Source organism: Penicillium mononematosum (assembly GCF_028829835.1).
Source record: "Penicillium mononematosum strain IBT 11891 chromosome Unknown utg000002l:1.0-8112719.0:1.0-8118358.0, whole genome shotgun sequence".
NCBI classification, from domain to species: Eukaryota; Fungi; Ascomycota; class Eurotiomycetes; order Eurotiales; family Aspergillaceae; genus Penicillium; species Penicillium mononematosum.
This window is the reverse complement of record NW_026643272.1, coordinates 7,278,287-7,302,774: the sequence shown is the minus strand read 5'-3', so window position 1 is coordinate 7,302,774 and position 24,488 is coordinate 7,278,287. Positions and strand designations below refer to the sequence as shown.

The 24,488-nt window shown below is 48.7% G+C and overlaps 9 protein-coding genes across 9 annotated transcripts; 3 read left to right on the top strand and 6 right to left on the bottom strand.

The window, feature by feature from the left end:
- Positions 1-42: 42 nt before the first annotated feature.
- On the top strand, positions 43-2,363 carry N7519_004555 (uncharacterized protein; the record flags this gene model as incomplete). The annotated part of the gene is made up of 13 exons (XM_057291331.1): positions 43-89; positions 169-246; positions 312-407; positions 458-523; positions 580-645; positions 739-961; positions 1,020-1,118; positions 1,183-1,390; positions 1,448-1,598; positions 1,652-1,728; positions 1,791-1,856; positions 1,917-2,135; positions 2,194-2,363. 13 exons carry the CDS (start codon positions 43-45, stop codon positions 2,361-2,363), a joined length of 1,566 nt encoding a protein of 521 aa, XP_057152533.1.
- Positions 2,364-4,544: 2,181 nt separating this feature from the next.
- On the top strand, positions 4,545-6,515 carry N7519_004554 (uncharacterized protein; the record flags this gene model as incomplete). Its single annotated transcript, XM_057291330.1, has 7 exons — positions 4,545-4,618; positions 4,677-4,694; positions 4,756-4,841; positions 4,912-5,142; positions 5,193-5,956; positions 6,010-6,146; positions 6,203-6,515. 7 exons carry the CDS (start codon positions 4,545-4,547, stop codon positions 6,513-6,515), a joined length of 1,623 nt encoding a protein of 540 aa, XP_057152532.1.
- Positions 6,516-6,756: 241 nt separating this feature from the next.
- On the bottom strand, positions 6,757-7,804 carry N7519_004553 (uncharacterized protein; the record flags this gene model as incomplete). Its single annotated transcript, XM_057291329.1, has 2 exons — positions 6,757-7,159; positions 7,215-7,804. The coding sequence occupies 2 exons, from the start codon at positions 7,802-7,804 to the stop codon at positions 6,757-6,759; spliced, it is 993 nt and encodes a 330-aa protein (XP_057152531.1).
- A 1,356-nt stretch (positions 7,805-9,160) lies between these two features.
- On the bottom strand, positions 9,161-9,637 carry N7519_004552 (uncharacterized protein; the record flags this gene model as incomplete). Its single annotated transcript, XM_057291328.1, has 2 exons — positions 9,161-9,319; positions 9,389-9,637. 2 exons carry the CDS (start codon positions 9,635-9,637, stop codon positions 9,161-9,163), a joined length of 408 nt encoding a protein of 135 aa, XP_057152530.1.
- Positions 9,638-9,694: 57 nt separating this feature from the next.
- Positions 9,695-10,093, bottom strand: N7519_004551 (uncharacterized protein; the record flags this gene model as incomplete). The annotated part of the gene is made up of 2 exons (XM_057291327.1): positions 9,695-10,046; positions 10,077-10,093. The coding sequence occupies 2 exons, from the start codon at positions 10,091-10,093 to the stop codon at positions 9,695-9,697; spliced, it is 369 nt and encodes a 122-aa protein (XP_057152529.1).
- A 60-nt stretch (positions 10,094-10,153) lies between these two features.
- Positions 10,154-12,535, bottom strand: N7519_004550 (kinesin-domain-containing protein; the record flags this gene model as incomplete). The annotated part of the gene is made up of 5 exons (XM_057291326.1): positions 10,154-10,581; positions 10,733-10,820; positions 10,895-11,317; positions 11,452-12,096; positions 12,398-12,535. 5 exons carry the CDS (start codon positions 12,533-12,535, stop codon positions 10,154-10,156), a joined length of 1,722 nt encoding a protein of 573 aa, XP_057152528.1.
- A 399-nt stretch (positions 12,536-12,934) lies between these two features.
- Positions 12,935-14,762, top strand: N7519_004549 (putative MFS transporter; the record flags this gene model as incomplete). Its single annotated transcript, XM_057291325.1, has 4 exons — positions 12,935-13,089; positions 13,142-13,453; positions 13,511-14,105; positions 14,199-14,762. 4 exons carry the CDS (start codon positions 12,935-12,937, stop codon positions 14,760-14,762), a joined length of 1,626 nt encoding a protein of 541 aa, XP_057152527.1.
- An 875-nt stretch (positions 14,763-15,637) lies between these two features.
- Positions 15,638-17,131, bottom strand: glnA (glutamate--ammonia ligase; the record flags this gene model as incomplete). The annotated part of the gene is made up of 5 exons (XM_057291324.1): positions 15,638-16,077; positions 16,132-16,636; positions 16,857-16,949; positions 17,027-17,065; positions 17,129-17,131. The coding sequence occupies 5 exons, from the start codon at positions 17,129-17,131 to the stop codon at positions 15,638-15,640; spliced, it is 1,080 nt and encodes a 359-aa protein (XP_057152526.1).
- A 4,641-nt stretch (positions 17,132-21,772) lies between these two features.
- N7519_004547 (RNA polymerase II mediator complex middle subunit MED1) lies at positions 21,773-24,097 on the bottom strand (the record flags this gene model as incomplete). Its single annotated transcript, XM_057291323.1, has 2 exons — positions 21,773-22,438; positions 22,481-24,097. 2 exons carry the CDS (start codon positions 24,095-24,097, stop codon positions 21,773-21,775), a joined length of 2,283 nt encoding a protein of 760 aa, XP_057152525.1.
- Positions 24,098-24,488: the final 391 nt, after the last annotated feature.

Genomic DNA, 24,488 nt, shown 5'->3' with positions numbered 1-24,488 from the left:
TTGGGGATTTGGCTAACGAGCGTATTTATCAAGTTGACCAAAATGGAGAATATCCATGGAGCCCATGACGATGGCTTCACCTGCGGACAGTGAGTTCTCCCTCCCAATAGTCTATATTTCAAGGCTCGGGAAATTTCCCCAGGAACTCCAGTCACTCACAAACTCAAGGTGTGGTGAACCTGGCCACATGACTCGCCAGTGCCCGAATGACTCTGTTCCTCTGGGAGCTAGAGACAGCAATGCAGGGTAAGTTGGTCCTGCACTTTCCAGGTCATGTTGTGCTAGCCCATCTAACCAATGCTGAAATACAGCGATGCCTATGGCAACTACAACGACGGCAATGGTGGAGGCTATGGTGAATACGCCGGTGGTGGTGACCGCGCTTGCTACAACTGTGGCCAAGAAGGGTAAGTCGTTGTCCTGTATGTATTGCTAAATTGTACTGATGACAATGCAGCCATAGCAAGGCCGAGTGTCCCGAGCCTCGCAAGACGGGTGCATGCTTCAACTGTGGCCAAGAAGGGTGAGCTATTATTGAACATCTCATTTGTTACGTCGTTAATTGTTTTCCCGAAACAGTCACTCCAAGGCCGAATGCACCGAGCCTCGCAAGATGGGTCCTTGCTTCAACTGTGGCGAAGAAGGGTGAGTCGTTGCTGAATGCTTTGTACTGTACTTTGCTAATTGACTTAAAACAGTCACTCCAAGTCCGAATGCACTAAGCCCCGCGTGTTCAAGGGCACCTGCCGTATCTGTGAAAAGGAAGGTCACCCAGCTGTTGATTGTCCCGAGAGACCCCCCCGATGTCTGCAAGAACTGCCAGGCTGAAGGCCACAAGACGATGGAATGCAAGGAGAATCGCAAGTTCGATCTCAACCTCGTTGCTGATATGCTTCCCCACGAAGCCTGGGCTGCAATGAAGAAAGCCAGTGACGAAAGGGACCTTGATGATTTCCGCGAGGTACCAAAAATCCATACGGACCTTGAAAAGTTGTGAGCTTTGGCTGACCTAACTCCAGGCACTCAAAATTTACTCCAAGGCAGTCCCCCACGCCACCTGGGCGGACATTGAGAAGAAGATGCGAGATGATGACTTCAGCATCTACATCATTGCTATGGTAATCAATCATTGTCGTTTTGATACTTCGGGATGAATTACTCATGAATGAATTTTGACTACAGGAGACCGAAGTTGACGATGTCATGAGCCTTATCGATCTTCAGGGAGTCCTTGATCGTGAGTACGTGATTGGATTCTTTTTTAGCTCGAAGCCGTCGCGTGGCCACCTCCGAGACCGTTGGCCTGCGGATGCCGAGGACAACCTCGAACGCATGAACAACGCTGGTATCCCCTACGAGCGCAAGGTGCCTAAGTGTCTGAACTGTGGAGGTAGGTGTTCACTTTGATTGCAGATTCCCAAGAACGTTGCTAAACCATTATGTTTAGAGTTGGGACATATCTCGCGCAGTTGCAAGGAGGAGCGCGCGGAGGGCAACGATCGTGTGGAAATCAAGTGCTCAAACTGTGATGGGGTTGGACACCGCGTGCGCGATTGCAGACAGCAGCGCAAGAACAAGCATAGCTGCCGTAACTGCGGGTATGTGGCTGCAATGCAAACAACGAACTGGATAACGGCTGACTTCTGTGAAGATCTGTGGAGCATATTGCTTCTGAGTGCACCGAGCCCCGATCCGCGGCTGATGTTGAGTGCCGCAAATGCAACGAAAGTATGACAAGACCTTGGCCAAAACCATTCATATATTTAATGATGCTAACACATCTGTTTTAGCTGGCCATTTTGCCAAAGATTGCCCGAATGTCGCTGATCGTGGCCCTCGCACCTGCCGGATTGCGGGTATGTTGAAATATTATAATCGGAGCCCTGGGGTTGCCGCTGGTGCTAATATAAATGCAGTTCCGAAGACCACATTGCTCGTGACTGTGATCAACCTCGTGATGTTTCTACTGTCACTTGCCGCAACTGCGAAAAGAGTAAGTGTGGTGCATGCCATGGAAGATTTCCTTTTCTTTGGCGGTACAGAACTGACAACTACTATTTTAGCCGGACATTACTCTCGTGATTGTGATCAGCCTAAGGATTGGTCGAAGGTCCAGTGCAAGAACTGCGGCGAAAGTGGGTTGATCACACATGTGTTCTTAATACTTGAGTTAGTCTGCTAACAGCCATTTAGTGGGTCACACCGTTGTCCGTTGCCGTCAGGCACCGAAAGATGAGGATCCTCAGGACGAACCTACCTTCTCTCCTGGCTCCCCTCAACGTGAAGAGCCTGATTTGCTCGGCCCAGAGGCAAGCGGGGAAGCGTTCGAATTCAAGCGCAACAACAATGACGACTTGTGGTAATTCTACATTTCCATGCCGAAATGGGCCTGTGAAGCTTTAAAAGCGTCAGCAATTTGGCTTCCCCCTGTTGTGAGCGGCCCCATGTGGAATTGTCGGGTGTTGACTGTTATTGGGATGCCTTATGGTGTCCCGATATGGACAAGAACCCGATGTTACATATGTGGTCTATGCTCGCTGCTTATCGGTTCCTTTTTTTCTTTTCTCGAATCTCACGATTGTATTTGATGTTAGTCAGGATTCTACCCAGGAGTTTCACAGTGATTGCTGACCGGCCGCGGGTCTCAAAGGGGGATATTTGTTAAGACCTTTCATGCTCTGCTGAGCTCGATTTGATTTTGACGCTGTCTCTGGATGAGCCTGAGGATGGAGGGTCTGGGCAGGAGGGCTCTGATCTGGGGACATTTCTGACGTTCATTGTTATCTGGCTGGCAAGTTCAATTGCAATGAAACGTCGATTTAGTGCATTCTTCTTGGGTGTAGACTTGAGCAAGATCCTATGAGGTCGAACGCTTGCTAGGTTGTACATAGTAGTATTACAGAAATAAGTGTATGACGGCACTAAATCTTGAGTTAGACGGTACAAAGATGCCATGTGTACTGATCCCGACTTTATCACGGCATTCCTCAGTTCGGCCTGATCAAATTTCCCGAGTCGACGCTAGCCAAGCCGGCTTACGCCAACTTGAGTAACCGTACGCCATGATTCCGATGACACGCGAGCGCCAGTGAGACTTCCGTCGATCATTGACTATTGTTTCCTAGTTGATCGTCGTTATGAGCATGGCCAGGGCTATTTGAGTTGGTATTACATGTATGTATGTGTCATTACCATGTCATTACCGGGATGCACTGTGGACCGAATCTGGGATTCCGCCCTAACTGGCATTCTTTATACTTGAACTGGTAAGTTTCGGGATTCCCTTTGAAAATATTATAATGAGTAATAGTTATTGCTATTGGCACTCTTTTTTTTCAATGACAAAGTACCCTAATACTAAAGCCTAAACTGCATAATTGGGTAGCATCGTGTAAATACAGTGTTGCAGTTTGATACATTGGCATCTCCGAATCGGGCATCCCGTGTTCTCGGGAACCCCGTGATTCGGCCTGCGCCGAACTACAGATTTTTTGGGGACGCTCTAAAATGTCCCTGAGATCCAGAGAGTCGGATGGAAAGCACCTACCTTTTTTGGACATGGGATTAATTGTCGATGATGTCATCGCTGGCTTCCGCGTCGGTAGCTGCCCAGGTGGTTTTCGGGACCTGATGTCGGTCCGCCGTGAGGCTTATATGGAAAGTTCGTGAACCCCTTGTCATCCCTGCCAAGCCTGCTTGGCGAACGGGTGCAGAAAAGGTAAAAATCACGTAATGAGCGCAAGGCAACTGTGCACTGTAGTCCGAGTTCTTAAAGTTGATAATATGTTGTATGTTGTATGTAGTCCTTTTCAGCGAAGATCAGCGGAGGAAAAAAAAATGGGGGAGTCCGGGGGAACCTGGAGAATCTCCAGGTTTTCGTCAAATGGCATTCCAATTGAAAGACAAAAGTACCTGAAACCACGCGAAAACTCTGTGACCCGTGCAGTTGTCATACACTCCATATTCATCGACGGAAACAGAGTCGGGAAAGTACCTGAGTCTATAAGTCCATACCTTTTCGGTTGAAATGTTTGATGCCACGAGTATTACAGTACCGAGACAATACTGTATACACGTTATGTACATGTAGTAATACCGGACGGAGACTCCATGCGAGGGGCTTCGCATGGCCAAATGCACCTTTTTTTTGACGCCGATTGCCTGGTGGATCCTGTAAAATAACTAAAATAATATGGACATGTTGTACTCGGCCGTGAAAGACGGAAAGCATAGTTGCCCCCCCCTCCCAATCAGGCCATGGAATAGACATCATCAATGCAACCTTGTCCCTAATTCTCATTGGCTTGTCTTTTACTGGTTCTGAGTTCCGATTTGGTTCCAAAGTCATTGATCATTCGATGTGGACCTCTCCAGGGCTCCTTGTTTGATGTTCATAAACCTCGACTACCCCAGAGCTCACTTGAATCGATTCTTCTCTTCTCCCCTCTGTTTGTCCATTTCAAATTCACTTCTAGCAAATAGTCGGACTTCCTTCCTTTTTACCTGATCCTTCTATAAACAACCTACTCACCATATCCGGCATCATGAAGCCATACTTCGGCCTTCGGGGCACGAATCTGAATATCATGATCGGCGTTATTGCTGGTCTTGATTTCCTGTATGTTGGTCTTTCAGTTATCTGTCGAGACACATAGCACTAACGTGGAATTTGACAGGCTATTTGGATATGACCAGTATGTGACCGGAAGCTATACATGAGAGATCGAGTGGGGCTCTCTTGCTAACAGTCAACAGAGGTGTTATGGGAGGTCTGTTGACATTGAACTCATTCATTACGGTCTTCCCTGAAATCGACACCACGAAATCGCATTCATCGACAAGTAACAATGCGACTACACAGGGATAGTGACTTCATGGAAACCTTATATTCATTCATAACTAATGTATCAGGAATCACTATCGCCTCTTATAACCTGGGCTGTTTCCTCGGCGCAGTCCTCTGTATCTGGGTAGGAAACTACCTCGGTCGTCGTAAGACGATTTTTGCTGGCTCCATCATCATGGTGGTCGGGGCTACACTGCAGGCCTGTGCTTACTCGGTGCCGCATCTCGTGGTCGGCCGTATTGTCACTGGTATCGGCAACGGCATGAACACCTCTACCGTCCCTACATGGCAGTCTGGTAAGTATTTGGCGTTATTGAAGATGAAGCACAATGCTTATATTACTTAGAATGCTCCAAGTCCCACCACCGCGGAAAACTTGTCATGTTCGAGGGCTCCTTGATTGCTGCTGGAATTACGATCAGTTATTGGCTTGACCTCGGATTCTCCTTCCTTGACCCTAGCTCTGTTGCGTGGCGTTTCCCAATCGCCTTCCAAAACGTCTTCGCGCTGGTCATCCTAGTCTTCGTGCTGCCGCTCCCCGAATCACCTCGCTGGCTGATTCTCAAGGGCCGCGAACAGGAAGCTTTGCAGGTTCTCTCGGCAATTCTCGACTTGGATGAGAGCGATCCCTACGTCCACTCGGAATTTTCCGCTATCAAGGATGCAGTCCTGGCTGCCTCGAGTGTCAGCTTCCGTGACTTGCTCACTATGGATGAGAACCGCCACTTCCACCGTGTTGTACTTGCCTACGTCAACCAGATGTTCCAGCAGATCTCTGGTATCAACCTGATTACCTACTACGCTGCTACCATTTATGAGAACTCCCTCGGTATGGATGGCCTGACGTCGCGCATTCTAGCTGCCTGCAACGGCACTGAATACTTTTTGGCGTCTTTGATCCCCATATTCATTATTGAGAAGGTGGGCCGACGAGTTCTGATGCTGATCGGTGCCGCTGGCATGTCGATCTCCATGGCCGTCTTGGCCGCCACCACTAGCTTTGAGGGCCAGAGCAAGCCTGGTATTGCTGCGGCCGTGTTCTTGTTTGTCTTCAATACATTCTTTGCCTTTGGCTGGCTGGGGATGACCTGGCTCTATCCTGCTGAGATTGTAAGACTTTCGTCTCTTTCTTTCCCAACAGAACATCGCTAACAACGCCATAGGTGCCTCTACGAATCCGTGCTCCCGCCAACGCACTCGCAACCTCGGCTAACTGGATCTTCAACTTCATGGTTGTCATGATCACGCCCGTTGCATTTGACTCAATCAAGTATAAAACGTACATTATATTTGCTGTCATGTGAGCATCTTCTGAGCGACATGGACTTGGCACACTACTAACTCAGTTCCCAATAGCAATGCATTCATCGTTCCTGTCGTTTACTTCTTCTACCCTGAGACTGCCTATCGATCCCTGGAGGAGATGGACACAATCTTCCACAAGACATCCAGCGTCTTCAATGTCGTTTCGGTTGCGCGCAATGAGCCCCACCGCTACGGCAAGAACGGCGAGCTTCTCATCAACTATGAGGACACTCAGGAGCACCTGCGCCGCGCCAGCTATGTTTCAGAGAAGAATAACAAGCTGGTTAGTGGAACGGGCGATGTGGAGGCTGGAAAGGGTACCCATGTTGAGCACCGCAAGCACAGCTCGTCTGCCAGTAGCTAAGCCTTTTGAGAAGGCTGATTCTTTGCTCTTCTTTGCTCACTTCAACGATTTTGCTGATATTAGTCAATGACTCAGTATCTATATCGGATGCTGGATGGATATTTCATGAATTACGGAATACAGTCATTAAGTATTGCTTATTATATAAACATCGTGTGGATCAAAGTATCAGCGATAGAATTCAATCACAAATGACCCCATTGAACTTCAAATGCCTTAAACCACACCCTGTCCAAGCTCCTCACAGCCCAAAGGCCAATCCACCAATTGCAGCAGCCAAGACAGCAGCCAGGATGCCAATGCCATTCCCAATAATGCTCACACTCGCAGCAGAACCAGTAGAACCTTCCCCATTGAGTGGACCTGCCCCTGCAATAATCCCATATGTTGAATCAAGCGACGAAGTAGCAGACGGAGCAGAGGCACCCGTTCTCAACGTGACAGGGTCCGACGAGCGGGCCAGAGAAGTCGCCTCGTAAGGAGTCGAGAACGAGTAACTAGAGGAGCTCTCCCTAAGCGAAGAAGTCGCCTCGGCGCTATTCGACGCAAAAACAGAGAAGACAGTGCGAGTAGTGGTGGTAGTAGAAGTAACCGTCCGAACAGTGTAGGGGGCATAAGAAGTCCAGTAGTAGAACCAATAAGTCCTATAAAAGTCAGCAAACCATGCAAGACACCAACCAAACGAAACCAAACACATACCAGTAGATAGTAGTATAATAATAATCCCAATCAACATCAACATAAGTCGTCGTCGCCGTCTCCGTCTCGGTCTCAGTAGACGTAGACGTAGACGTAGTATCCGACCCCGTAAGCGACCCCCCAGACCCAATCCCATCATATTCCCCCGAACAACCCGTCAACGGACAACAAACCTTGCGCCCATTATAGATACGACACATCTTCCCCGCAGGACAGTAGTAACCACCGGTACAGCACTGCCCATCATTCGGCGCACATCCCGTCGACCCAGCGCAGCACTTATACCCAACCCGACACGTCCCACCGCCGGTGCAGCACGTCTCGCCTGCATCGGCGCAGTACCCGTTCCCGCAGCATTTCCCGGCGGTGGGACAGCAGCGCCGGGAGTTGTAGGCGCATTGGCTGTATCCGGCGCGACATTGCAGGTCGCGGGTGTTTAGTGGGGTGTCGAAGAGGGAGAAGACGTCGTCTGTGGTCAGGGTCATGTTGGTGAAGAGTTGGGGTGTGTCTTCGGTGGTTGTGCTGGTTGCTATATTGGCTAGCAGGAGGGATAGCGCTAGGGCTGTGAGGGAGGGGAGTGGGGAGAGCATTTTGGTGAAGTTATGGGGGTATAATATAGAGATTGGGTAGTTTGTAGCTGGGCTTGGATGCACCCTGCTGGTGTTCTCTTTGGAGAATGGGGAGGTCGGGGTGGAACTGCCATTTTATATGTTGTACGGAGTACACGGAGAGTTGATACATCTATGCGGCTGAATTGAAGGTAAACACCCGAGAGAGTCTGTTTAAGGTTGTTGTTCGTATTCGCGGGAATACGGGGGCATTTTGCCTGTGCTGGTTGGGTCTGTTGCTCGCAAATACGAGGTGGCCCTGCTTGGCGCCGGGCTCAAGCCGCTTTTTTGGGTTCTTTTACGGGCTTCGCTGTATAGGACCAAGAAGAGACTCAAAAATGTAGGCATCTAGGCTTGGTAGCCTTTGTTGATGTTGCGAAAGGTCAGGTGTTCTTGGAACTGGCGATTTATTTTATGCAGTATTTCGTGTTTGCTGTGCCTCTTTGTCAAACAAAGAGCTACTTTCGTATATAGATAGCCCTTCTACTTCTCTTGTCATTTCTTCATTCCACCTTCAGCTATTTTGGAATGGGGAAAAGGTGCTATATACAAAGGCAAGATGACTACGGGTTATTTGCTCTGTGTCTATGGATATATATAAGCAGGTTTACCTGAAAGGAAGTATATACCCAACTTGCATACCCACTACAGATATGGCTACAGTGCAATTTAACCATAACCACCTCTCCCAGTTACCGAACATCCTTAACCAGTGAGATACACTCCGACTCCCTTCCAACTCAGCTAACACGGATAAAGTGGCCGACACTCGGCCCATCCCGTCGCCCACGCTCAACTGGAAGAGCTCTCAAAGCTCTCAAAGCGGACCCTCGCCACACCCGCCATCGTGGATAAACGAGGGGATCGCGCGCCTTATGGACAAGAAGGAAGCCATAATGAACGCTTTGCATTACCATTGGTTCTACCGAGACTAGCTGAAGGACATGGAGAAATATTTGAAGTGGCTTCACCAGGAAGCTCTCGTCATCTTTCCTAGGAATGTGATGGCCACGCCCACGGCTGTGTTCGTGTCGGACTTATCAACTGCGATGCCTATATAAATGTGCGTTTGACTCAAATCTCTCCTTTCGTTTCCTATTTGTTTGCTTGCTTCCGGAAGACTCCTTTCTACACTCACCTCATTGAATCGAATGAGATCGAATGTCCTATTCATGCGCCGAACATGGAGTCTTAAAACGTTGGCTGAAAACATACTCAAACAGAACACCCAAGGGAAACAAGGGGAAGAAAGGGGACACAGCTCCCTCGAAGATATGGCTACACAGAGCGTGATTATCCATTACGCTCATATATAAAGTGGGAGCTATTTGCTCTGATTCAATATACCAACACAGTGGACCAGTAGTCACTTCGCACCAGCGCGAGTGGAGCGTCAACAGCTAACGATACCACCCATGTGAGTATAGTCCACCGCGAGGTGTTATTAGATCCACTAACATTATCACCATAGAAGACCAAGGAGATCTGCAGCAGACGCTACCTCACGAATTAATCTGCTGTTTGACAACACCCGCATTCTCTCACTTCCAATACCGCTGCACATACAAATTCTGAGAGGCCCGATGCTCCCGTTTTTCGGTCATTGCCACGGGCGTCCCCATCCGCCAACGCCATGTCCGTTGGCCTGCCGACTTCAACTAGGATGGTGACGTCAAACCGACTAGGTGGCCGATGGGAGAGCCCATTGTTCTGCGGGCCTTTGGGTTGCCATTCCTCGCCGTCTATGCCGATTACTACGTATATACCGGAGTATAGCTGTACCCGCGTGGTCTGTATCATCGGCGGACTAGCCATTTTCTTCGCGTGACCACTCACGGACCTGTTATGCGAGGGATTCTCAAAATCGTGTGGTCATTCGATGAGCGCAAGATAGAGACTGGGGAGGACGAGTGTTGAAGGGGGCTTAAGCCTAAGGAATACTCGTATATAAGGAGAAGTTGAATCGTGAGTAGTGGAATCGTGAGTAGTGGAATCGTGAGAAGTGGAAGTATCAGGAATAGACAGGGAAGGGTAAAACGGAAGCTGCTGGAGCTCAGTGGATTCAATTTCGCAGGTAGCCATTCTCTGTTCCAATTGAGATCGCTGCTCTTGGACACAGTGAGCCAGTTCACCCATGGCTTGCCCGGTATTGCTCGATCTTGGGGCGACAGGCTTGAAGTTCAAGAGCGTCTGGCCCCGTTTTAATTCATTGGAAAGCAATATGCTAGATACCTTATCAATCTCTTTGACATACCGCTCATGGATGTACATTATGAACGAGCGAATAATATGATTACGGGTAGGATGAAATGTCGGCGGCACTTTGTATTCTCAAAGGCGACGTCGTTTGAGACGGGCTTCAGATGTGACTTCCAAGCATGGTGGCTCAGCCAGATTCTCAGATATCCCATAAGGAGTGCGTTCTTGCTCGCTACGGGTCGCCTCTGGCCTATCACTGAAGTCCTGTTCTCTAGGTCTTTTGTTCACCAAAGATGTCAATGGGGCTTCCGGTGAATGGGTGGTGGAGGCTCCTTTTCCATGGCTTGATACATGGTAGTGGAGAGCATCATGGCGAGGAAAGGTAGTAGTGTAGTCGGGTTGTCTCAGAGATGCAGTCGTTAGCAACGAGCAACCCCGGATGCTCGCCCGCACGTGTGAGAGCGGCTGGCAAATATCGTTCTCCAAAGTGGCGATAGGTTGTTTCAACGTGTCCGAGTGCAGTGACATGTCGTTCTGAAACTTCCCAGCACTCTCGACGACTGTTCCAAGTTGTTCGCTCATCGTCGAGTATGATTGGTGCATAGTGGTCTCCAAGGTATTCAAATTATCAAGATACGCATGTGAAGATGGTTATTCTGTGATTGCGTCTTTCCCAATTTTGAGCCCAGAGATCCACCTGTCCGCCAATACCCTTCTCATGATCGTCCATAGTTCGCTGTAGATCCTGATTCGCAGATACTACTGCTTGTTGGACTGAAAGGTGTTGTTCATGGACAGTCTGCTTCCGGTTAGCGAATATCCAACCTATAAAAGAATCAGAAACTGTACCTTCCTATCCTGCCTCATACGCACTTCGAGCTGGCCCCTTAAACCAACGAGCTCTACATCGAATTGCTTCTGCCTTGCGATGCATTCATCAATGCGGCTATCCCTCGCAATTTCTTCGATCAGACTCCCAGAGCGTGAAATGTCACTGCAGATAATACCATAACTCCCTTGAAGTCGGTCCCATCGTTGCTGGAGTGAAAGGTCATAGAGTGCACTAATTTGGGACAGAAACTTTTGGCGCTCTGCTTCTGCACCTGTACGCTCCTCCTCCAGAAGTCGAGCCACATCAAGTGATGTCTTGTGGTTCATGTCTATCAATCGAGAATTGGCCCCCTGCAGCTGAAACCGTAGCTTATTGGTCTCAACATTTTGCTCCTCAACATTTTTGAGGATTGACTTAAATGTAGACTGAACATCTTTATCGAGTGTGTTGTAGGTCAAGTCAAACTGAGCCAATCAGCCAAGTCCTTATGAAAAGATACGGGAAGTTGTACCTGGTTGTTGCACCTCGATAGTCCATCCTGAAAACCTTGAGATACCCGGGAAATTGCTTGAGAGAGTTCATCTACAGTCTCACAAACCATCGCCCCGACTCTGTTACTGATTTGCTTGAGCTCGTGGAAAGCTTCTTCTGTCTCGCCTTTCAATGGTTGCATTCTGAACTTCACCTCGATATTTTCGACTGTAAGAAGTGCATCGTGGAGGAGACTCCGATTCTTCTGAACAACCGTCATCTCATTTTCAAAGAAATGACTGACATTGGCCGAGAAGTCCTGTAATAGTCTGTTCTGGTGAGCTTGGAAATTTTTCATCCGGGTTTCCACCTTCTCGGTGACGTCTGAGACCTCTGTAACAGACCCCTGCCATGCATCGTGAGCCTTGTTTAGAGCATCGTTCATTCGATTGATCTCCGAATGAGCTTCCTTGTTGTCAGACTCGAAATTCTGGAGCTGACGTGTCAGCGCAAGCAGCTCTTCTGCCTTATGTTGGACCACAGATTCCAAAACTTCGATCCTCTCCTTCTGCTCTTTGTTGATGATCCGCCGGGATTCTTTCTTCTTCACCAACTCTTCATGCGCGTCTGGAGTCATATAAATGCCATTTCGATGCCTTGTCGCTATCAACTCGCGTTTAAGGTTCTCGATTTCAGTAGCCAGCTCTGAGAGCAATGCGTCTTTTAGAACGGCAGCGTTTGTCCGAGCCCTAACATCACCCGATTGGGATATCTGAGAGAGCACGTGATAGCACCGAGACCGGCGATCAAGATGATGATGCTAATGAGAATACATAAAGGAGATAACATGAATTCTAACAATTGTAAGAATTGCAATTGCTAGAATTTCAGTAGTTCTGAGTCATCGCTTGGCGTGCTATTTTGACTGTTGAATATGGCTGAATAGTGTGTTTATAGTATCCATGGATGTTTATAGCATTCTGACAGCTTCTGACAGCTACCAGCTCTGCAAGGGACTAGAGCCAAAGTAGAAATATAAAACCAAAACACTAATACATATATATAGAACGGACCATCCATAGGAGGTAAGGATATCCTCGGGAAAGGAAAAAAAAAGATTTAAGGTTATCCTCGGTGAAGAGCTCGGGAGCTCGTTGGGGAAAAGGGAAGGATTTTCCCTCAACCTCAACCTCAATCTTAATTTCAGGCATTTTGGAATTTATTCTCGGATATTTGAGTCTATGAGTCACGCGATTTCGTGTCTAAGACTATAAGACTTCCTTATATATCGGGGGGAGTTCAGGTGTTTCTCTCCGCCAAGATCCACCCCTCTCTCTTTATCAGATCCGAAAACGGAATCTTCCTTTTTTTCCCGTCCAAGTCAACGTATGTTTACCTCTGGCCTCGGTAAAGGACTCCGAGAGAAATTGATACATGAATTCCACTGACTCATAATCCACAGAACTCCCTCTGATATCCGGGCTCCAGGCTATTGGTGTCCTTCAATTGGCACTACTTTAGCCAGCGCTTAGGTACAGTCAGTTGACTGCTTGCCCGCAAAGAGGCCGAATTAGAATTTTATACACACATAATAATAATAAAACGACAAGATGTCCACCGAACATCAACATGCCTCTGTCGGTATCGACAAGCAACCTGTCTCCGAGGATATCTCGGAGCAGCCAGAAACGCCTCAAAGCCAGACATCCTCGGACGACATCGACTCCGAGGACCACAGCGTGGCCAACATCGAACGAATCTACAGGTGATTCACATCTCCAAGAAACATTCCAATCACAGAATCTAACATGCAACAGAAAACTGGACCGGCGCATCATCTCCGCATTTTGGATCCTCTACTTCCTCTGTTCAGCCATCCGGTCCAACGTAGGCCTAGCACAGACAATGAACACAGACACCGGCCATGACCTGGGAAGCGTGCTCAACCTAAACCGACAACAGATCTCAACTGGTCTCGCCCTCTTCTACGTCTGCTACGTGGTCTTCGACCTCCCCTCAAACCTAATCATGACCCGCCTAAGCCCCCACGTCTGGATGAGCCGCATCGTGATCAGCGTAGGTTTAATCGGAAGCTGTCTCGCCGCCATGAAAGCAGCCTGGAGCTTCTAGTACGTCTACCCCCCAAACCCCTTATATTATATAATATCGTATCTAACAAAACCCAGTCTCCTCCGCCTCCTCCTCGGTATCGTCACAGCAGGCATGTGGCCGGGGATGACATACTACCTAACACTATTCTACCCGCCCTCACGCATCGGCAAACGAATCGGGCAATACTTCACAGCCTCACAAGTCTCCGCCGCAGTCGTCGGGCTCGTCTCCGCCGGCTTCCAAAAAATGGACGGCGCCCACGGCCTCGTCGGCTTCCAGTGGATGTTCCTCGTCTACGGCGTCATCACCGTCGCCCTGGGCTTCGCCCTGCTATGGTGGTTACCAGACAGACCCACGCCGCCGGGCGAACCCGCGCCAAAACGCGCCCGGTTGATGCGCTGGGTGCCGGCCACCGCGCCTGCGCTGAAGGGCGCCGATGCGGTCGTGCATTACCATGATCTGAAGCGTGTTTATCACTCGAATGCGTGGACGCTGCGGGATCTGCTCGCGGTGTTTTTGGATTGGAGATTGTATCCGCTGCTGGTTATGTACTTTGGTGTTGTGGGTGTTGGTATTGGCGTGCAGTTGTACGCGAACTTGATTATCAAGGCTATCGACCCGACGCTGAGTGATGTTTCTTTGAGTCTGTTGACGGCTCCGATTTGGATTGTATGTTTTCCTTTTCTTTCTTTCTTTCTTTCTTTCTTTCTTTTTTGGGTCTTTCTTTTGGCTCTCCAAGATCCACCAACTAACACATCCCAGATGGACCTCATCGCCATCCTCCTAGTAACACCCCTCTCAGACCGCTTCCACCGCCACCGCGCAATCTTCTTCTCAATCCCCGTCCTCCTACAAATCCTCGGCCTCCTCCTAACCACCTACGCGGGCACAGAAGCAAACCCATGGCCGCGGTACGGCGGACTCCTAATCGTCGGATTCGGGCTCGGCCCAACAGTCCCGATAACGATGACCTGGACGACGGAGATATTCCAGCCTCGACACGGCGAGGTCGGCGTCGCTGCTGCGTCGGCTGTTGTCTCCGGACTCGGTAATCTGGGTAGTATTCTCACGACGTATGCGCTGTATTCCGGGTGGAAGAGTGACTACGAGGCGCCGGGCCGTGAGAAGTACAGGAAGAGTAACCTCGTCATGATTGGGATTCTGGCGGGCAGTATTCTCTCTGCGGCGTTGATGGAGGCTTTGTTGCGTTTTGTTGATGGGAGGTATCGTGGTGATGGGGCTGATGGCGCGGTTGATGGGGCGGGAGGCGGGAGGTGCGTCAGCGTGGTTTGCATGGGTTGGGGGCTGGTGTTAGGCGTTGGTTGAGGCTGGGAAGGTGAGTGCTAGGTAGAATCTGTGTATGTTGTGGTGTGGCCGCGGCGGGACGGTAAAAGTGTTGCTATATTTCTTCTAATTTTGCTGCTGTGGGAGTCTTCTATAGAACTAGAAGAGAGTGAATACATCTAATTTGGACATACACTTTTCGGGAATACCCTGCTTCATAAGGCAATTAAATGAATTGAACTATTCCACTTCCATGATTTTTGGGCGTTGATCGCGCTCGGCTATTTGAGACGGTCATACACGTGGGAGTCCATGCCCTGCATAAGGGAAGAAGACTTCCATTGGATGCTGGAATGTGATACTAGATTGAGTTCAAGATCCTCCCATGTGTCACGAAGGCGATCTAGCGAGATACTCTAATCTAGTAAGACCAATGGGACTAATTCAGAAAAGTACAAGAGCTCAGGTTGAAACAAACACGAAAATTACTCCAAGCAGGTGAGGGTCAGTGCAAAATTGAAACTTGGTATTAATTGTCGATTCTCCAGAGGAATGATATCAGTATGATATCTCTCGATAAACGATGGTGCGGTTTTTCCCATCCATGAATATTCTATGCTATTGTACGTGTCACATTACCCTGCGAAGGGTAGTCGAGAGAAACAGAAAAAAACGAAAAAAAAATAAGTGCGGCTGGTGCAACGAGGGAGGGCCAGCAGGACGCAATAGGCGGACACTGGAACCGGGAGAAAGTAAAGGACAGAACAGGAGAAGAAAGACAGGAAGAGGAAGAGAGAAAAGGCAGATCACAGAGCATCTATGGGGGCTCCCTCACGCAGTCAGGCCGCTCTGGTCCGACTCCCAGGTTGACGCCGAGGGTATCGGAGCGCTAAGACCAAATGATTCCTTCTATCCATTTAAAGGCCACCACACATAGTCTCAACGATGATACCAGTGATCTGGTAGGGATCAGCGTTCGACGCGGGGCGGCGGTCCTCGAAGTATCCCTTGTTATCTTTCGCGACCTGGCGCGGGATACGGATGGAGCCACCACGATCGGCGACACCGTAGGAGAACTTGTCAATGTTACCGGTCTCGTGGCGACCAGTGAGACGCTCCTCGTTACCTTCACCGTAGACGGCGATGTGCTCAACGTGGCGGGCCTCGAACTTCTTCATGGCGGCCTCAATAGCCTTCATACCACCCTCGGCACGAGTGGCGTTGGTGGAAACGTTGGAGTGAAGACCGGCACCGTTCCACTCACCCTTGATGGGCTTGGGCTCGAAGGAGATACGGACGCCGAACTCTTCAGCGACACGGTGGAGAAGGAAACGGGACATCCAGAGGTGATCACCCACTTAAGAAACAGTTAGTCTCGTGATATTCTATTGTCGGGGATTTCCAAACTTACTGTCGATGCCAGGGCAGGGGCCGACCTGGTACTCCCACTGGGAGGGCATGACCTCAGCGTTGATACCGGAGATGTTGATACCGGCGTACAAGCAGGCACGGTAGTGAGCCTCGACGATATCACGGCAGTAGACCTTGCCGGTACCGACACCGCAGTAGTAGGGACCCTGGGCACCGGGGAAACCACCACGGGGCCAGCCATAAGGCCATCCATCAGTACCGAGGAGAGTGTACTCCTGCTCCAGACCGAACCAGAAGCCCTCGTGGGCATTGGTCTCCATCAGACGGTTGGCTTCGTGACGGTAGTTGTACTTGTTGGGGCTTCCATCGGCATCCCAGGTCTCGCAGAGGACGAGGATGTTGTCACCCTGGCGGAAGGGGTCGGGGTAATAAGCAACGGGGCGAAGGTAGACATCGGAGTTGTCACCGGGGGCCTGGTTGGTGGAGGAACCGTCGAAGTTCCACTCGGGGAGCTCATCGACACTCGTGACGGGCTTGAACAGAGTCTGTGAACGAGTCGAGTTAATGAGTTGTTCCGAAGGAGCGCTATCTCACGTGACGGCGGGTGGCTGCGTCGCATGCTAAATCAAGAATCTCCGTGCACAGGGCTTATCAAGGCCCGAGAGGGGACTCTAGATAAGAACATGCAGCAACCACGCCCCACAAGTCCACAGTGTGTAGTCCCGAAGATAAAGAACTGGGGAACCAGATTGAGATGAGTCATACCTTTGTCTTGGAGCGAGTGCCACCGTTGGCATCAATCCAAACGTATTCAGCCTGGATGCGACCACGCTGGTCGAGGTTCATGTACTTCATGAGCTGCTTCAGTCAGTATGTGTCATTCCTCGCTGGCTCGAAGGCCATTGCGGAAATCCAAAATCAAGAATCAAACGCACATTCCCCGTGTTGGAGATGACAGTTGCCGATTCGGACGCCTGTAGAGAGAAAAAGATGTCAGATTTGGTTCTACACACGAGAGATGAAGAGATGACCCGTACCATAGTGAATATGGATATGTGTGTTTAGAACGAAGTTTTCAAGCAATGACTTTGAAAGAGGATCCCGAAGGAAGGTAAATAGGGACCTCGAGAAGAAAAGCAAATTGAATATGGATGGGAAAATCCAAAGGAGGAGAGAATGAGTTTTAAAGATGTGGAGGGGCAAGGGAGGGATGATAACTTGGGAAAGAAAAAAAGAATTTAAATTTAGTCACTGACTTTTTCCCTTTTGGGAATTTCTTTTTTTGAATTTTTTGAATTTTTTTATTTCTTTTCTTGGCAAAATCAGGAAGGCGCGGCTCAGCCACTTCCTAAAAGGGTTAAGCGTTGTATTGTGACAGTAAAGTGGTCGCCCAATACAGGGTACTGATAAAGTACCTCATACAAACTGTGCGCGTAGTCGGCAGTCTCTCTCCTGAAACCGGGTTGTTGGGGGAACAGAAAAGCCCTCACTCTATTTTAGTACTCCCTTATTTTCAATATAACATTTTTAATGCCTCAATATCAAAATAGAACAACTATCTCAACCCTTTTGTTTTTTTTCTTTCACTGCCGAGGGAACGCTGTAGCCTGTGAATGTGAAGTTTCACCTTTTTTTACCGAATTCAACGCCACTCGTTAACTTCCGTGTCATCATCGTCGCATCATCTAGACATCTTTCGCCGGTCCTCGCCGAGAGATCTACTCTTATAGCAGTTTGATTTGTTATATTCGAATCTAGATGCGACCAGCACTCTATTGTATCCTCCGCACTCCGTACTCCCGTACAATGTAGCTCTTCTCCGGACTTTCACCTCCGCATCTTTTGACATGTCTACCAAACCGCTCCCGCCACCCGAACCAGTCAAGTCTCCGTCTGACTGGCGATAGCCCTAATTAGTGCCCCAATCAGCGGTCTGGCCTTGTAATGAAACTATGTGAAATGCACTGAAATGCAATATGATCCTTCTTCTCCCGTTGGACCGATAAGATGTACAATATATACAATTAGAGGCATTAGTTACAGGGGATGTTATATGTAGAGCCGAATATTGCGCATGGCCTTCCATATCTGGTTCTTATCCCGGCATTCTCTCCGAAATAGGGCTCCTCGTCTTATCCGGGTCTACCTACCCCCTGAGATACACATGTTCCCCTCAAAATGTAAATATCCATGCTGAGTACTCCGTAGATAATCGGTAATACGTTGGTCACGCTTCTTAGCAAACCGGCGCCAGGGCCCTTGGGCCGAGCGCATATCAGCTGCAAATCTCGCAAGTGCATGAGGAACGGTAGACGAAAAAGCAAGGTGAATTCTAGATTCTCTTTTTTTGGCCCTTGAATTGTAATATATCGTATGCTTTTACAATTTTAATCACGCGCGCGTCGCGAAAATAGCCCTCGAGACTGTACAACGCGAACGGCTAGGTACTCCGCGGTTCCTGAGATCTGCCCTCGGAGCTATCACCAAATGACAATAGCGCGATTCGTTATCGCGTGGCTTGTGAGATGGCTAGAACTTCTGGTTTTCCCAAGTACCTATACTTTTTATACGCACTATCTCTACTCCGTAGACCTTTGTATATCTATATCTGTTCCTGCAGCAGGTCGGACCGGGTAGCCGCACATGTACTTTATCACGCGAGCCGGACCGGTATAGAGTACATCCACTATACCTCTGTAATACAAGGTCCGCACAAACTCCGCAAAAACTCCATCCCAACTCCATTGACTGGAGAAGCCAGCCACGCCGCGTCTGGGATCGAGTCATAGTCGGACCAGTGGGGTGGACCGTGGCAAAACGTTCTCGAAACCCCCGTCGACTTATTAATTGGACCAATCAGAGTGTTCTGCTAGGACCACCCCGACACCGGCCATGGATAAGAGAATCAAAGCAGTATTACAGGTCGAACAGACATTTTGGTTATTCATATGTGTGATTTCAATTATGTACTATAAGAGTCACGAGTCCGCGGGTGGTTTTGGGTACGTTTTCTTAGGTAAGAGCATTGTAGTCTACCTAGGTATATTCTTATATGGGACAGAGAATATGCATCTCGGGAGATTTAGGTCAGGGATTCTCCAAGGAAGAATGAAAGTGGCGAAAGAGATCTTCTTCCCCCGTATTTTCTCCGGCAAATGGAAGTCTGGCAAATGTCGGGAGTTTCAGGAATCTAAGGTGAGTGAGTGGCTGAGGTTCCGATCTTCAGCCCTGTGCTTTCTCCAGGTTTTGGTTTTTGTATATTTAGTGCGATACCAGATCACCTTAAGAGGCATATTCTTGGAGCCACATCTAAATCTGAAGAGTTTCAACTGCAGGTGTATTAATAGCATGAGACATCTAGATCCGGGCTTAGTCACCGGCCAAGTCCGGGGGCTGTGCGTGGTACTGTGTATCAGGATACAGGATGTAGTGTACATTGTAGTATCTATAATGGTATACATGTAAAATGCAGTTCAAAGACATACCAACATAAGCAAAAGAAAAGAAATATAATTCAATACAATATTAATATCAAAGAAATAATATGAAAATATGAAAATATCAAATATAAAATCTCAGAAACCCCCATAGATCGACATGCCCCTTTCTTATCGCCCCCTTCCCATTGGCTCTTAGCGCCAGTGACAAACCACGCTGACTAGAATATCGCACATTCAACTGATATTCACGTAATTGCTTTCTTCTTATTTGCTGGATTTAAATCAGGTCAGATGTTCCATATCTTACCTGGAATAGCCGAATTCCCTGCGGAGTATACCAACATATTTTGAGGGTTTTTATAGGAAAATATGTTGCAAAATGCCTCATCGGAATGTTCGAAAGCGGAAGTGGATATGACACATGGATAGCTTTGATCTTCATCAGATCATCAGGTTTATCATCAGGTTTGGAATATAGCATGCCAAGGCTTTATACTGGCTTCGGCCTTCTTGCCCAGCCTGCACCCAGGTTTAGTTAAAAAGCTCGCTTCCAAGATCCACATATGAACATAAAAAGTGTTGCATCATAAAATTGAAAAGATGGAAAAGTTGGTTTCTTGATCTGATGATTTAGTGGGTGGGCTATGACATACATACAAGAGGCAGTAAGAAAAGCCTCAAAAGCGCCCATTTACGGTTAATCACACGAATGGTCAGTGCTAAACCCTCACTTTTTAATCCCTTTTTCATGTGGATTTGGCCAAAATTCGAATAATGCCTCATAAGTCAAATGGCACTGGCATGGTATCCCTTGCACCTGGCAGATCCATTAGCCGGGTAAATTGAGATCAAATGTCTCGCTTAATATACAATCATTAGGGTCCAAATTCTACCACATCTGGGCCTTTGGCCGATTTAATAAAACAAAGACTACAACATTGTACAACATACTAGGTATAATGTGATCCGCACAGGCCCTTATTGACGCCCGACTCTATTAAAGTGCAGATACAACGGTACTGGTCCGTCTAGGCGCATCTTGGTATTCATTCTACCAATCCAGTCGGCATCAATCTAGTGCAACCTTCCTATTTGCGCCTGATCTATATTGTCATGTTCCGACAGCATATGCCTGCCTCCGGAGGTGTGAACCGGAGACATGAAGTAGCCATTCAGACCTCGAAAGTGACGCACAATGTGAGCCCGGGGCCGGCCCCGCATCATTTCCGGGGCCTAGACTTATCTGATCGACTCTGAAACAGCCCCGGCTGTTGGCTTAGGTACACCTACATGCATACCGTGGTACGTAGGTAGGTATGTATCCATTTGAGAAAGCTGTGTTATTCTGGAAAGATCCTTTCAATGTATCTTTGGGGGGTCGGCAAACTGTTACATTAAAATATAGTTGGAGATAGATGGTGGATGTGGCATGCATTAAGCTGAAACAGACGTTCATAGATGTGCCTAGGTAGTTCACAGTTAGTACTCCTAAGCATGACGACTCTGAGACCGTGTTTGTGTTTATTAAAAGAAAATATACCACAGCTTTATCTTAAAAGGCAAATAACAACAGCCCTCTGAGTGCTGTTTTCTTATTCGTTGGAATGTGCCATGTGCTATCTAGATAGGGAGTATAAATACCCTCTCGTCTCGCTCACACACTCTCTGTCGATATTTTACTGATTATCTTGGCCATCATATCTTCGATACCAACTGCTCCTTATGCCGTCCAGCATTCGTGGGACTCCTACGTGCAGCGTAGCGTGTTGCTTCTAGTAGTCTGAGCGTGGCTCTCTCTACGCCGGTGGTTCGTCTACCATACAGAGTACCTAGGTATACAAAGCTAGAAAAGCTTTTTAATTTTGTGGGATCTCCAACTTATTGAATCAATGATAGTGTTGATCTATATATCACTAGTCACCTTGTATGATCCAGTATTTGCTGAGATTATCTAGAATTTAGATATTCAGATCTCAATCAAGTTGGTGACAGAGTAGCCAACCACTAGCCGGGCATGCATTATAAGAGCCATGTGGCGCTTGGATGGTGGAGTACCCCGAGCGCGAACTGATACCTCAGCTAGCAAGGTGTTACACTAACCACAGTATACATTGCGACCAATGTACAACTGCATCTAGCCGTTTGCATATCAATGTCAAACATCAGTCATGAGCAATTGTGAGACTAGGGATTGCCTTGGTTGGGGAATACAAGAATGTTGTATCTCAGTACCACTGGATATCACCCATTGCCAGCCCGCTGTTGCATCCAACGCAATACCCACTCAACCAAGATGCTCAAGTCTTGCGAGACTTCGAGCACTTTGGCAATCTTCTTTTGTACATCTTGCAGCCCTGGATCAAGGTTATCCATTCCCTGCATTTCAGTGTCACCACCCTTTTCGCTGTCCACTAACCCAGCAGTATCCACAACTGAGATTTGGCCATTGAGCCCGACTTCAAAGCAAATTGCGATTTGTCTGGGGGTCTGAACGGATCGAGGGGCTTCGGGACTCTCATAGTTCCTCTGATCTGTGATGAGCAACATGAGAGCAGGCGCTTGGCCGAGTTGAATACGCAATGTCACATCGACTTTGACGTCGTCCACGGACACTTGATTGGGGCTCTTTCCTCCACTGGGGGGACTCGAAATTTCAACTCCAGAGTCATTCTTGCTATTATCCGAGCTACTCAGACCAAGCAGCAAATTCAATCTCTCCTCGTTGGGATCATCGTTGTTCAAGATTATGGGCCCGTCGTGGCCAGCGAAGAGGTCTGGGGTTTGGACAGGAGGAGCGCGGGGCTTCTGGGGGGTTGCATTTGAAGACTCAGTTGCGTTGGCCTGGTCTTTGGGAAGATGAAACGTCTTCCGAATCAAATTGGCTAACACGGCATACTGCCGGAGGATCTAAAACGAGTTAGTGAAAGACAACATCGGATGAAAACACACATACCGGAAGGATATCTGCGAGCTGTCGGGGTGCGAGAATGGTAGATCCCGGATGGTGCAACCGGTGATGGACTCAAAGGATTGGAAAGTGTAGTTATGCTGTTTCGTATACTGCTTGCCCTTCGAGTCAAAAGCATGCACTGGCATTCGGCGCTTCCTACGGCCAATTTGGGGAGATGAAACAGGTGACGTCAAGGACGAAGATTCCGACACCAACAACGCGTCGTATGTGATCATCTTAAACTCTTGTGGTAGCTGCATACCGAGCTGACGATAAATCTCTGAGGCTGCAAGAATAGGAACGTCGAGTGCAGGTTCAAGTTTACCGACGAAGCGACGGTTGGGTGGCGACGACTCCAGCATGCTAGAGTCCAATGCCATGGGGTCATGGTTACCATGGGTCAACCGCGTGGTCTGCGGAGGATCAAGCCAGTTCACAAACCCAGCGGCACCATTTGATGGAAGCAATTCGGTGCTTTCACCCGCAGTAAAAACTTCGCTCCCAACCCACTCCTTTGAAATGCGCAGGGACGGATACCCCTCTTCGCATTCAATCATGACAGTCCATGATCTGCCTTGATCATCCAACTCGCCCTTTGAGCCTTGATCATGTTGTGCGTCAATCTCCATAGCATCCGAAGATGGTAGGCTCTGCTTCGCATCCAGGACTTTGGCTTGCTCAACCCAATATTCCAAGCCGAGCCCAATTCTACTCCCCTTATGCATGGTGGGGCGCCCGATGACACCTGCGCAAAGATGCTGATACTCGCCGCCATGATTCCCATTCTTGCTTTCTTCCACCCAGATCCGCCTGAAGTTTTCTTCAAGATTCTCCAACGCCTCAAAGCAATTAACTTCTTGGCTGAGTTTGTCAAGCTTTGCAAGCCATTGTAAATTTTCGTGGAACTCTTGGAGTGACCTCCATTTCCCACATTCGGCGTCTTCCGGGGACTGTGCGAGGGTACGTTTCAGGACCGCTGTAGCTTCCTCGCGCCGCACACCTTCAGTGTATTCAGGCGTGGCATATCGTAGACTGACGTCTTTGACGACATCCTGACCAGCGTAGAAATCAATCTCAAGATCGACGAAGTTACCGGCGATGTTGAGATTATCGTCCTGCCAAATGGACTCGAAACCTTCGAGTCGACTCAGCCGTTCCACGCTTTCACGTGAAACTCCTCTACCCGAAACTCGGGCCCGTAGAAGCTGAACCACCTCCTCAACGCGATGCCTCTGCTCTTCGTCGTTGTCGCGCGCGACTCCGAGCTTGATTCCCTGCATCCCGAGGTTTTGGATGTCGCTCTCGTTCATGCCCGCACCAACAAGACCGTCATGCACCGCAGGAGAAGGACTGATGCCAGTATACCCACCAAGCGCTAAAAGAGCCGAAGGTGAGCTGAAATTGACAGTGTCGTCGACCCCACTAGTGGCGGCGAGAGGGGTAGCGTACTGATGGGATGAGACACTCGTTTGATGCGCATGTGCGGGTCCCGAACCTGTCGGTGTTCTCATCGAAGGCGATTTATGGGCGAGTGATCGAGATAGAGGAGCGGATGACGGATGGGGAGAGGAGAGGTGAGTTGGCGTTGCGCCAGGTTTGGCCGAGGGAGTCGCCATGGTGAAATGGAAGGAATGGCCAGAGCAGGATGTCAAGAGTAATTGAAAGTTAGATACAGCAAAATCCGTCCGAAAAAAATGGGTATCATAAGAAGTATCGAAGCACAGAACGCAAGGAAGCCGAGTATGTTTGAATGCGACTCAATTCTCACCGCGCAAGTCGTGATTTGGCGGGTACACAAGGGAAGAACTGTCAAATTATTGTACAGATCAAGTATCATGACGCATCCGAAGCTCCCCCGTTCCCATGGACACTGCAATTAACAGGCAGGATTCGGTTCCAAAGAACATCCGAAACAGACAGCTCCATCAAAAGACACGATCACGTGCTTTGATGTTATTTGCATTGTTTGCATTCATCGTCATATCTTCAATGGCCCCATTCTGATTG